The sequence below is a fragment of the Brassica oleracea genome, chromosome C4 (genome assembly GCF_000695525.1).
Source record: "Brassica oleracea var. oleracea cultivar TO1000 chromosome C4, BOL, whole genome shotgun sequence".
Taxonomy (NCBI): domain Eukaryota; kingdom Viridiplantae; phylum Streptophyta; class Magnoliopsida; order Brassicales; family Brassicaceae; genus Brassica; species Brassica oleracea.
Genome location: NC_027751.1, coordinates 50,821,560 through 50,835,291, shown reverse-complemented (window position 1 = coordinate 50,835,291; position 13,732 = coordinate 50,821,560). Strand labels below are relative to the sequence as shown.

General features: G+C 35.2%; 1 protein-coding gene across 1 annotated transcript; it reads right to left on the bottom strand.

Moving 5' to 3' along the window:
* Positions 1-2,603: 2,603 nt before the first annotated feature.
* On the bottom strand, positions 2,604-3,996 carry LOC106336910 (clathrin light chain 2-like). Its single transcript, XM_013775886.1, has 3 exons — positions 3,680-3,996; positions 3,141-3,294; positions 2,604-3,056 (listed from the first exon to the last, which is right to left on the bottom strand). Exons 1-3 carry the CDS (start codon positions 3,919-3,921, stop codon positions 2,721-2,723), a joined length of 732 nt encoding a protein of 243 aa, XP_013631340.1. The 5' UTR covers positions 3,922-3,996; the 3' UTR covers positions 2,604-2,720.
* Between the last annotated feature and the right edge of the window lie 9,736 nt (positions 3,997-13,732).

Here is a 13,732-nt window from a genome sequence, read left to right as displayed (position 1 = left end):
ATAAGCGTGAGCTAGCATGTGGGTTGCGATAAGCCCATCATAACAAAGGGAGCTGAAAGCCGAGCTGACGACTGGACCTGGGAGACATCATAGCAGAGGTCACGACAGAAAGTGAGCTAACACCTTAAGAGACTCGGTCAAGAGGAGCCTAAAGCGAGCTCCGTAATTGAAGCCAAATATCTAGGAGAATAGTTGAAGGGTTGCCAACGAAACCTAGACTATATAAAGACGGAGAAGATAAAAGACAAAGGATATCTTTTCCATATATCAACTTTTGTACTAGATTAAAAGCATTACGTATTCTTTAGCAGTCATCTCAAGATACATTCCTTTGTATTCATCATCTTTCAACTCATCAATAAAATCATATTCATTCTTCAAGTTTATTTACGGGATTCAGCCCACGATTCTCATTCATCTCTCTTGACCTAACCTAAATCTAAGAAGTGAAACCTTGTCTCTCACAGTGTGCACTATGATGAGCTTCTATATTGATTGTTTTCTATTTGGGGTTGTAATCAGTTAAAACTTTTATTAGACTATCGATTAGGCTTATGAGCTAAATTCATGCACTGCTATTCTACCTTTTGGGTTTTAAATATAATCAGAAGTTAGACCCAAAAAATTGAAAATTGTCGCGCGACTTCATCGAGACCGTCAATTATGTATGTCACATTGTCACGCGTCTAAGAAAAAACTTCCATTACTGTTTGCTTCACTAGTGGAGGCGATGGATGCAACATGATAATTTTTATTTTAATAAAAGCATAATGTTTGAAATGAAACAATAAAAATATTATTTTAAATTCAATTTTCAGCTTTTTTATATATTTTATATATGTCATAAGAACAATAAAAATATCAAATTATAGTAATTAAAAAAAATTATTAGTTTAAATAAATATTTAATTTTAAATGGTTTTTTGTAAACAAATTATGATAATTATTACAAGATGATTCTATAACTAATAATTTTATATGTTTTTATCAAAATTCATGTTTGAAAGTTCTACATGAACCAAATTGAAGCACTATGATGAGCTGCTCACCGTAAAGTTCCATTTTGTTTGGCATATAATCGATTTTATCAACCTGGAAGCTACAAGAGTCTAACATGCTCATGCTAATAACAAGCTCGGACAGATTTCCATTAGTGAAAATAGCGTTGCAAATTAACTTGTAAAGTTTCTATTTTTCAAAGTGGGTTTCTTCAGTTTCATTACTAGTTTTAAGTTTAGATTAGGATATTGTTTGTGTAGAGGGAGTTAATTGGAAGTTAAGTTAGTAATCTCTTGTTCTGTAAGTTTGATTCCTTGGAGAGAGAAGAATCGAAGTTGAAGAGTCGTCTCTATTGCTGGATTCAGCAGCAAGGCAGAGACAACAACAGCTTAGGCTTCTATGATGGCTGAGAAAGATGAAGAGCTTTCTTTGTTTCTTGAGATGAGACGGCGTGAGAAAGAACAGGATAGTCTCCTTGTGAACAACCCTCATGAGTTTGAGATTCCATTAGGTAAATAAATTTGAATGTCTTCTGGTTTTTTGGGTAAGAGAAGCTTTGATTAGTTTATTGATGGGTTTGAATCTTTAGGTTCAAAGCCTGGAACTTCACCAGTGTTTAACATCCCAAGTGGTGGTGCTCCTGCACGGAAGACAGGTCCTCCAGATGATTTCCTCAGTTCTGAAGGCGACAAAAATGACTATGAATGGTAACTTGGTAAACCACAGTTTCTTGTGTATTTACATTTGGTTCATAGTTCTTTAACCATTTTAACTGCAAGCAGATTAAGTAATCTTTGTGATTGTGTAATTAGTATTTTAAATGTGAGGTTGTAAGTGATTTATAAATTTTGGTAGTATAGTTACTAGTTGCTGTATCATTATTGTCTATATTGTTGAGTCATAATTGAGTATGTCAATGCTTAACTTTTCTTTTGGCTTAGTTAGGCTTCAGACCCCTCCAGGTACTCCTCTGTTTCTGGAGTCACATAGGAGAAAAAACGGTGGAGAGAGTGATCGACATGAGGAAGCTAGCTCCTCCCAATGAGAAGGGTTCTCCTCATGGTAACTTGTCTGCCAAGTCTTCATCACCAGATAGTGCAGGGTTTGGTAGAACACTCTCCAAGAAGTCCCTTGATATGGTCCCTTGATATGGCTATAAGACACATGGTGTGTAATCTCTCTCTTTCTCTCTCTCTCTCTGATAAAACATTTGATGAATCGACATTATGATGTAAACAGGACATAACGTAGGACTATACCAGGGAACCTGAGACCACTAATGACAAACGTTCCAGCATCATCAATGTATAGTGTGAGAACTGGACATACTCGTGGCAGACCAATGAATGCTTCAGATACTCCACTGGCAACAAGCAGCAACGCAAGCTCAGAGATCAGTGTCCGCAACAACAATGGCATTTGCTTAGAGGTAAGTGAAAGGGAAGATGATGCATGCAGTGAGAGAGGTTGCAGGCAGGTCCCCCTGCAAGCTTACAAGGGAGGTGATAGAATGAAGAAAACGTTGACCCTTGAGATCTTTATGATAAACTCTACACTCTTGTCTCTACTTTTTTAACCATGAAGTCACCTCTATGACTGATGGATTGATCCATTAACCAAATGATATCATATATTAACCATTTCTCAATAATAACACACACATAAATGAGTGATTCACATCATCATAACAGCAATGAAAATAACAAAAACAAAAGGGTGTTTTAAGCAGCAGCAACCGCTTCGGTGGGTTTGGTTTCAGGAACATTCTTTGGAGGAGCAGCAGCCTCTGCTGGAGGTTGTTGAGGAGTGAGTTTCAAATGAGCAGGTGGGTTCTGTTTGAGCTTCAACAATATTTGTCTCATTCTTGCCAGATCAGTTGGCTTACCAGGCTTTGGACCTTGAATCACAGAGACTGTTGCCTTCTTAGCGTCCTCTTGCTCTTTCTTCCCTCTTCTTTTCTCTATAGTTGGAACCTCTTTAGGAACTAGCTCCGCTATTGCCTTCCAGTAGTTCTTGCTCGCTTCCGCATAGAACTTCTCTTGTGTCTCCACGTAAAGCTTCAGTGTTTCAAAGGACAAACAAACGTGTGAGCAATAATAGTTCAACTAAGATTGAGAATATAAAAAAAAAAAAAAAGACACCTTCTCTTTCTCCCTGTTAGCTGCTTTGTTGTTCTCACAAGCTAACTCTCTCTTCTTGTGAAAATCCTCTTTGAATTGGTTTGCTTCTTCAATGATTTGGTTCCGCATCTCCTTCTCTCTCTTCTCCTTCTCCTCAAGTTGATTTGCATTTTGTCTGCATATAATATTTTGATTATTAATTTCACATACGACATCAAATCAACTTAAACAAGCATCACAAGATGTAACCTTTAACATGAAAAGGAGTCAAAAGCAATAAACTTTGAGTGGAAACTAAAGAAAGCAGACAACTTTGAGATCAAATGATGAGAGACTATTAGTTGGTTTAAGTCAAACCGTGTAATTGAGTCCCGTATAGTTTGTTAACCGGAATCTAATTACACGGTTTGACATTAAACCAACTCATTCGTATACGCTTAATAGAGACAGATCCTGTCAAATTCAAACTCAGATCCGATCTAACAATGTGACACACTAATCATAATCAAGGATTCGAATTGAGATCAACGAGCAGATTAGTATCAACTTAGCGAACATACCTTCTCCATTCTCTGAGAGCATTTCCTTCATCAGACTCCATTTCAGACGGCGGTGGCAAGATAGGACCGTCGTGTCCTCCACCGTTAGATCCGAAGACGTCGTCTCCGTTAGAGTAAGCGGCGTAGTCAGAAGACGGCGCCGCGAACACGTCATCGATGGAGTCGTCTAAGGAGGCTGAGACGGGAACAGACTCAGATGCATCATCTCCGACCATAACGAACGAATCATCAAAGACAGACATCTCCGGAAACAGAGAAGCCAAGTTTCAATCGAGCTTTGAAAATGGAACACAGTTAGAGACGAAGAAGCTGTGTTTTGTCTTTGGTCTTCTTAATGAGCTTTGCACAAATATTTCATCTCGTTATTGGGCCAGGAAATGAGCATGTGAAATGTTTGCATATCGGTTAAAATATGGTTTAGGATCTACAATTTTGGTTAAAGATGGTTTACTTAAAATTACTTGAATTGAAATTGAGGTGTTCGGTATACAATTTAACCCATTGTTTCTAATGTTTTTACTGTATCTTAGCTTTATTATTAGTGTGCCATTTTGGAGAAGAAAATAGATTCATACATTGGAAATATTCTATAAGCACTTTTAGAGACATAGTCTCCCATATTAGCTCATCTATTTTATATTTTGTTTAGAATATTTTCCTATTATCGATGTGGGAAACTATGTCTCTAATATGTTCCTTTGAGATGATGGTTTTTTGAGCGTTAATTTCAGAATATTCAAACAAAGATTGATGGGTCAATTTTGGGTAAGATCGATGTGGATCGGGTTGGACTGTTTGAATATGGTTTTGATATTATGTTAAGCTAAATGAGTTTTTAGCCTTAAACTAATTGGTTATAAGAGGAATGTCCCATATATTTTATATATTGATTATGATCAGAGACGGATGTATGTGTAACAGTACGGGGTCACGTGCCCCCCACTATTTTATACTTTTTCTTGAATAACCTAGAAAGATTTGATGAAATTATTTGTAATTTAGTGAAAAAACATAAAGAGTGCCCCCAATTCAAAATTGTTTTTGTTATTTTAAGTAGTGTGCTCCAATTAAAAATGTTACTAGATCCGCCACGGATTATGATCTTTTACAATTACCAATGTGGGAGACTATATCTCGAATAAGCATGCCTAACGAAGCACAAACATGATCTTGTCGATAATTTTTTCTTTCTAAAAGTTGATGAAAATGGATAAGAATAAGACTCATCCGAAGGCATATCCCATGAGAGGAAGAAACATAAGCGTGGGGATTGCGGAGCTAAAAGAGGAACATGTCGCGCCACTTTTAATAATCAGAATAAAACGAGTCATGAGGCTTTCGGTGGATATGGATTATTCCATATCTCCAAGTTGCATCCATTTGCTTGTCACGTAAAAAGTCAAAAAGAGAGTCCGATTAGAAGTAGTAAGGAGACTATGTTTCCATGTTCCACAACGTATATATATACATCTTAGATTGCTACGACTTTTTCTATGTAATTATTGCATACTCAATCGTCATAAGGTCATTACGAGGTTTTTTCAGTGTTTTAAACTATAATGGAGAGATGAAACATGGTTAAGGGCTGGCTAGTCGAAAGTAAATGTATTAACACAAATATGTTTTCAAAAATCCAACAGCTGCATGATCCACCTTTAAGTTAATAAGCTAAATTATTACTTTGCGGTTAATTATAGATTTTCATATGTGGTTCTATAGTGGCTATATTAAAAAATAAAAGATAAGAAGTGGATAAAACATAGAAATTAAGAATGTCTCATCAAAGAATATGTATGTTTATTTATTGGTGTTAGATCTCATCCACATGCAATTTCTCCTCTCCGGCATTCATTGAGACATTAGGCAGCATGATGTGTTCCATACCAAAATTTATCCATATCATGCCATCTAGTCCAAGTTAAATAATAACAAAATATCCATAGCAGTACCGCTTTTCAAAAAAAAAAAATATATATATCCATAGTACATTAATGGTTGTTCAGATATCGTTTTCTGTAAAATTCGTCCTATTATTTGATAATTTTTTATTGTGTTATGAATACTAATGTGCATGTCCATCATATGCACATAAACCCATATTATAGAAGGTTCTAAACTCTACTTTTGTATTTCTATATAAAGTTTGGTCGTCTACGGACTAATAATAAGATTAACATGTTTCCTTTTTTTTCTATTCACAACACGTTATTAGCATGAAATCCTAGCTGTCTGAGCGAAAAAAAATAGAAAAAAAAACTAATTGGTATTGAGTTAGCCAACTTATCTAACATCACTTTATTCCCTTCGAGCTTCCTAAACAACGTGATTATCGGTCAACGGAGTTTGCGATCTCTCATGATCCATTCATCTTCGTGTCAAGATAAGTATCTTTACATATTGTGATTTGATTTTATTATTATAATAAATCATCAGAAGAATAGAGTGAGTGGTAGAATTTCATATATAGCATAAGTCTGTTGGTATTGTTAGTATAGCGATTATTTACCAAATACTGCAACTGATACAATTATAATCCAATCTGAGATTTTTTTTCTTAATTATCGTAACTGCAAACTATTGTTTATATTGAAAAGAAACATGTTCATATCAACGCTCTAGGAGTTTCCATGTCATAACTCACCTTGCCCTAGATAGACACCAACACCATCTCTGTTTGATAAAGCTAAGTCTTTCATATTTGAAAACCATAATATTATCAGAGACATGTTTACGGTTCGTATAAATTTGCTATGGTTATAAGTTGTTAGTTTAGTAGTCTCGATAATATAGATTTACTATGGTTTGTTTGATGTTTATTGTGGATTACGTGCATATAGGTTCGTTTGCTATTATATTTTAATGCATACATATTTATTATGTACCTGGTCATGTTAACCAAAAAAAAAAATATATATATATGAACGATCAAATATACTTGTTATGCTTAACATTGATGCAAGGTTTATATGGACTCGAAAGTTTCGATGTTTACGTATAAGGTGCCATGTTTTATGAGCAAAACTATGAGTATATCAGGTTTATACATATTGCTTTTCACGAGATTCCAGAGAGCAGAGAAAAGTGTTTTAAAGACTCGTGTTTTAAAGACTCCTATGTCTCCGATTTCCGTTTGACTCAGATAAGTATTATTTTATTTTTATGCATAACATCAACTTATAGTCAACTATAATTTGATAAGAAAAACTTAATTTGATCATGTCATCTGATTTTTATTCGCATGCTTCATTGAAAAATAGTTGACATAGAGATGATTATTAGCATGATTCTAAAAATCTTTTCAAACGAAAAAAAAAATTTACTATAAAAGTATAGTACGTGATTGACTTGGTTTATTGGTTTATTTTTCTTGAACTGGTTTAATATTTAGTAACTTCATAGTGCTTGATAATGATATTACTCTAATATCATAAATTTTTAATAGTAAATGTTGATGTTTACTAACAAAAGGCCATATTTCTATGAGCAAACTTTTGATTATTTATAAAAGACAGATTTGACAAGTGTGTTCCCAACACCATTACCATGGCAGATCTCCAATCGTCAATTCGCTTCTCCCTTAGCTTAAGATAAGTATTATTTATAGATTCATAGTCAATTAAAATTTGATTATGTGAATTGATCTATATGTCATCTGAGTTTTATTTGAATTCTTTGTTTAAAACTAGGCAATATAGAGATGACATCGTATGATAGTAAAAAAAAAAAATAGTGATTGAGAAAAATAATATAGGATTATTATAATAAAATATTTATGATAATTCATATCCCCGTATAACTTTTTATATATATATATATATATATTTATTTATTTATTTATTTTATCTTATAAGAAATTTTTTTTACTGTGAGTACAATGTCACGTAGTATCAAGATTATTGGAAGCTCTAAAGGATTAGATACATTGCCTATAGGAACGCATGCAACTTAAAATTATTAATGCATTATATTTTCTCAAGTCTAAAAGATCAAAAAGATCTAAGATATAATACATGACATTAAGTCGGGTATGTTGTTGATTCTGAAGTGGGATTCAAATCAAGATATATGAATCTAGAGGTTATTATCTCGAGGGTGAGAATTTGAGAATCCCACATCCCTAGTAAAAGGAACATGCAGAAGTATGTTCACATTGGAAATATACTTGAGAAGTCATTTATAAAATAAACCTTGAGATTTAGAATCTAATCATATTGAGACAATAAGAAAAAGGGAAATCTTGAATAACTTGAATCAGAAGTATTACCTAAGGCATTCTTGTATTATACTACACAATGATTAGAAAATAGAGATAAATATAATAGTAAACCAGAAGTTTACTGAAATTGTAATATTTGGCAAATCGGTTGTGCCATCCCGGTTTAGTAATGATGTGAAAGATAATCATATGTCATTCGTTTAAGAACCAGAAAATTTTTACGAATGATCTGTCATGTGCTGCTTACTTACAAGACAATGTAAGAATACAATTTTCACCCGTCAAATAGAGTTGGATTCTATTTACACAAGGAGCTGTTTGTGGGCTTGATCACCCACTGGTGGACTGATCATCCACCATATGCATCGACAAAAAGGTCATATGTATCCTTGTCACGTATCCGCAACCTGATGTTTGCGAGACTAATTGGTAATATTGGTGAAATCACAAGCCTTTGATGATTATTTTATGCATGTGAGAATACATGATGAACATCTTGTAACTAATGTTCATACGTAAGATGCAGCAACATTGATTCGCATAATGCCAAAGAGTAATTAAAAACTCTCCCCATCGAATTTGTTTTTGGATCAGGAACCAAAGATCCCCATCTAGAAAATTTGAAAAAGTTATAGTTGTTTCACCACAACGCTAAAAGATGGGACCTCAAATGAGGTTATGAATATGTTGGATATGATCTCCACTGATGATAAAGTCTTGACGATTTTATAAAATTTATTGGAAGACTCAAGTTAGTCTATCCAATATTAGGGGGAGAAATAAACAGCTGGAAAATAAATGAGTTGAAATGAATTATCATTGATCCTCGGACTAAAGAGCGTGAATTGAAGTCCAAAATGAATGTATGTAGATAATTCTATTACAAAGATTAACATGAGTTGTCAGACTCATTTCATGATCCTAAGAAAGTGATTAAGTCACAAGTATCAGCTGTAAATGCTCCAGATAAAATGAATGTCCTAGAAGGACTTTATCAAACTGCTAATGAGTCTAAAGAGCGCATGAAGCATGATAGACCTATTGGTTCCAAATATAATAATCCTTGGAAAAAAAAGAGCATGAATGAGAATGGCAAAATCGAAGAATGAAATATTAAATATCTCGAGAAGAGATATAATACATGACAAGAAAAAAAAACTCAGGTACCCGAGAATAAATAAATCTCAAATAGCTATATCATGTCTGGAACAATAAGGAACCGATATCAAATCGACGTCGTGAATACTTATGCATGCAATATGGCAGTTGATGAAAATGAGGATCATGAACCATCTATTGAAAAGTGTACACACACAAAGAAATTATTGGCCAATATGTAAATAAACAATAGATGCAGGATTAAATATCTTCAAAAGAGAAGAGTATTTGGACAAGTAGTCCATACACCTGAAAATGTAAAACTAGTGGCACATAAATAGGTCTTTATGTGAAATAGATGCGATGATGAAATCATAAGATGTGATGTTGTAACAAGGATTGTGCAAAGACATATAACTGATTATAAAGAAACACATCATCATGTGGTGGAAGCATCAATTTTCAAATTTTTTTAGTCTGGCAAGAATTGAAAGCCACTGGAAAATGACAATTATGTCAATGATTCAAAAGTACATAAACTGGAAGAAGTAGTAAATCCCATATGGATTTGGATTGCTAGAAGCAGAAAGTGCTAATTCTCTAGAACATTACCGCACGAGTGTATTAAACATATGAAGGAAATAATTCTTGGTCATGAAATATCATAGTTCGAATTTAATGATTTCTAACATGATTGAAAGATGTGATTTCAAATGACAAGAAGATTGGCCATACTAGTAAATTTTATAAGAAGAAAGAGAATAACTCGTATGTACAAGTATGTACAATATCAAAGTTTAAAAGATTTTCTATAAAAAGTAAATTTGGACATGGAATCCAAATAGACCAAAATATGAACCTTTGTGTGAAAGTATGTTATGGACAAAAAGTCTTATGGTCTAAGAGATTATATGACAAGATAACGAGTTTATTCACCAAGGATATGCTTATAGCAATTCCAAAAGGATGATATATATGATGAGAATACATCTCTCGAAGATGATGCTTCCAGGGGGAGAATATGATGATGTGTGTGATTGTACTCTTTTTCCTTATCATGGTTTTGTATCATTAGGTTTTTCATATCAAGGTTTTAACGAGGCAACAAAGAACACGCAAATGATAGACACATAAAGAGGAATGTTATCAATCTTCCAAATTACTTTTCGAAAATTAGAGAAGTAGAACAGAATGATCAAGATCAATCATGCTTGAAAAAGAATCAAGTCATGAACACATTTTATTTGGGAGACAGAATCGAATGTCGCAATTTTTCTAATCAAATGAGACCTTATCGATGGAATAAAAATATGAAATTGGTGTCCATAGAAAGATCTTCGAGTCTACTTTCATCTCGAATTTGAATCAAGTCATTCCAGATGATAAAATTTGAGATATGGCTGTTTTCGTGGAACATGTACAAGCTGTCTCAGAATACCTAATATCGTATGATATTCAAAATGTCGCTTAATATTCCAATCTTACCAGAGCCAGACCAGTTCCTAAAGTTAGATATGGATGTTAGCTTCGATTTCAAGTGGTGTGAAGTCATTTTGTACTACGGTCATCAAGATATTCAAGTTTCAGTGAGGAGTGTCAAATCTATCAAGAGAAGTGAACCGGTCCAAGCCCGAGACAAAATAGTTAATTCATCACACTGAATTGCCTCCTATCAGATATCTCAAGTTAAGTTCTCATCAGGGCGAGTAGATGCACGCTGTACTTTTTTCCCTTAACCATGGTTTTTTTCACTGGATTTTCCTGGTAAAGTTTTTGACGAGACAGTATCATACGCGCTTTAGAACTTATTTTGTATAATAGACATCCAAGGGGAAGTGTTATGAATATTAATGTAGATATCCATCATAGACATATAAGCCCATGTTATAGAAAGTTTTAAACCCTACCTTATATAAAGTATCGTCGTCTACGGACTAATAATAAAATTAACATGTTTCTTCTTTTTCTCTATTCACAGCATATTGCATGTTTTAGTTGTTTATGTGAAATAATTGATTATATGTTGTAAGTTGTAACTACTAGAACATGGACGATGCTTAGATGCGGCTCAGCTAAAACTAAGACTGTAGAAAATTAAAGTTGTAATTGATTATATTTTAATATTTTATAATTACTTGATCTATAAGAAACTTTAAAGTAAGAAAAAGAAAGATGGTTAAGAATGGATAATGGTCGGATAATGCGGATGCGGCTGAAGACGTGCTTCACTCCCAGGAAACCTGTTTTATCTTGTTAGCTGAACCTTTGTTGACTCACTTCTACTCCTTTATTCTTTGATTTAAATTTTCATAAACAATAATATCCACAAACAAATCTAAGTAACCAAACCAAATCCATTGCTGTCTTTGTCCTTACAAGAAAATTAATATAAAGTATATAATATATACTGCAACTCTAATTAATCAAAAGGGATCCAATAAAATCAACATTATTTTGAAGAAAAAGAGAAATATGATGGTTATTATACCATTTTGATCATTGTTTCATTCGCTAGTAAGGAATATTTGCTTTGTTTGTATTTACATTTATTAGGATGTTTATAATTCGACGCACAGGAAAGAAAAAAGAGAAAAATGATTGTAGTAATTGGAGTAATCAGCGGCGTAGATAGACTTGAAAACCAATCAGTATTCCAGCTGTCTTACCACGTGGATATATGCTCTGGAACCGGTAGCTTGCTCTGCTCCGACCACGTGTGAAACCGATAGAGTTGGACCAAGTTGGTAATTGGCACATGAAGAATCCCACTTGTCGTTTCCTTACGTGCGAGACAACCTGATTGGTTACCAAAACGGATGGAAGCCAGGCCCCGATTTAGACTCAATCACATATATTTTTTTTTTTCCATCAAAGGGATTCATTTCATAAGATACCACAAGGATAACAGAACCATTACAATCTAAAGCCTCAGTACACAAAAGCATAACGCAGTGACACTTCTTAAGCTTAAAGATAAGAACAACCAAGATCAGTGGTCGGATGGTGCTAAAGCGGAAGATGCAGTGGAGTACTTTTCTGAGCTTTTCAAATCTTCAAATCCCAGCTCTTATGAACCGGCGTTTGAGAGCTTCTCACCAAGAGTGTCAAGGGAGATGAACAAGCAACTGACGAGCCAGATCTCCAAAGACGAAGTGACCCATGCCATTTTCTCTATATGTGCAGACAGTGCACCGGACCCTGACGGAATGACTGTGGCTTTCTTTCAAAAATATTGGGGGATTCTGGGAGATCAAGTTACCTCAGAGATACAGGAAGCCTTTAGATCAGGGGCCATGCCTAGGGAATGGAATCTCACATACCTTTGTCTCTTACCGAAGATATCAAATCCCGACCTCATGACTGACGTACGCCCAATAAGTTTGTGCTCGGTTCTCTACAAAGCGGTGGCTAAGATTTTAGTCAAGAGACTTCAACCTTTTCTTCACGCCATAGTCTCTGTTAACCAGTCAGCCTTCGTGAGAGATAGAGTGATCTCGGATAATATTATCATCGCTCACGAAGCTGTACATGCGTTAAAAGGCCACCCTCAGATCTCAAAGGAGTTTATGACTGTCAAAACTGACATGTCAAAAGCCTATGACAGAGTGGAGTGGAGTTACTTGAGAAGTCTGTTGGTTGCTTTGGGGTTTGACAACAGAGTGGTGCAATGGGTGATGATGTGTGTAACAACGATAACATATTCGGTGCTCATTAATGACCACCCGTTTGGATTGATCACACCTCAGAGGGATATTAGACAGGGAGATCCTCTATCTCCATTCTTGTTTGTGCTATGCACCGAAGGACTAACCCATCTCCTCAATGTGGTGGAAAGGAATGGCTTGCTTGATGGAATGCAGTTTGCTAGCGATGGCCCATCTATCCATCATCTCCTCTTTGCAGATGATAGTCTGTTCATGTGCAAGGCTTCTCATGATCAAGCTACGGTCCTGAACAGAATTCTGAAATATTATGGCAAGGCTACTGGTCAAACTATTAATCTACAAAAGGCCTCCATTTCTTTTGGGAATCTAGTTGGGGAAGAGACCAGAGCGCAAGTCCGAGTCATCATGGGTATTGATAATGAAGGAGGAACCAGTAGATATCTCGGCTTGTCGAAATGTTTCTCAGGTTCAAAGGTGGATATGTTGTCTTTTATCAAGGACCGCTCACAAGCAAGGCTGGACAACTGGTACCTCAGGCAAATTTCCCAGGGAGGAAAAGAGATCTTGTTAAAATCAACGGTTGGTGGAATGCCGGTTTTTGCAATGTGTATTTCGACTGCCCAAGACGGTCACGGCCAAGATATCTAGCATGATGGCTAATTACTGGTGGGGAGATGACTCAAACAAACGGAAAATTCATTGGCTTGCTTGGGACAAGTTATGCTTACCTAAACACCGAGGAGGCATTGGATTTAGAGACCTTGAATGCTTTAATCAAGCTATGTTAGCGAAACAAGGATGGAAGATCTTAAATGCACCTGATTGTCTATTGTCAAGGTTTCTCAAAAGCATATACTTCAACAATGGTGATTTCCTTTCTGCTACATTGGGATCTCGGCCCTCCTATGCCTGGAGAAGCATCTTATTTGGTAGGGAGTTGCTGCAAGAAGGAATTCGACACAGAGTTGGAAATGGTTCATCGACAAGGGTTTGGCTGGATAAATGGATTGAGGATCCTCATGAAGGTCTTAGAGCCCCTTGGATTAAAAATTACTCGTTTGATGTCAACCTGAG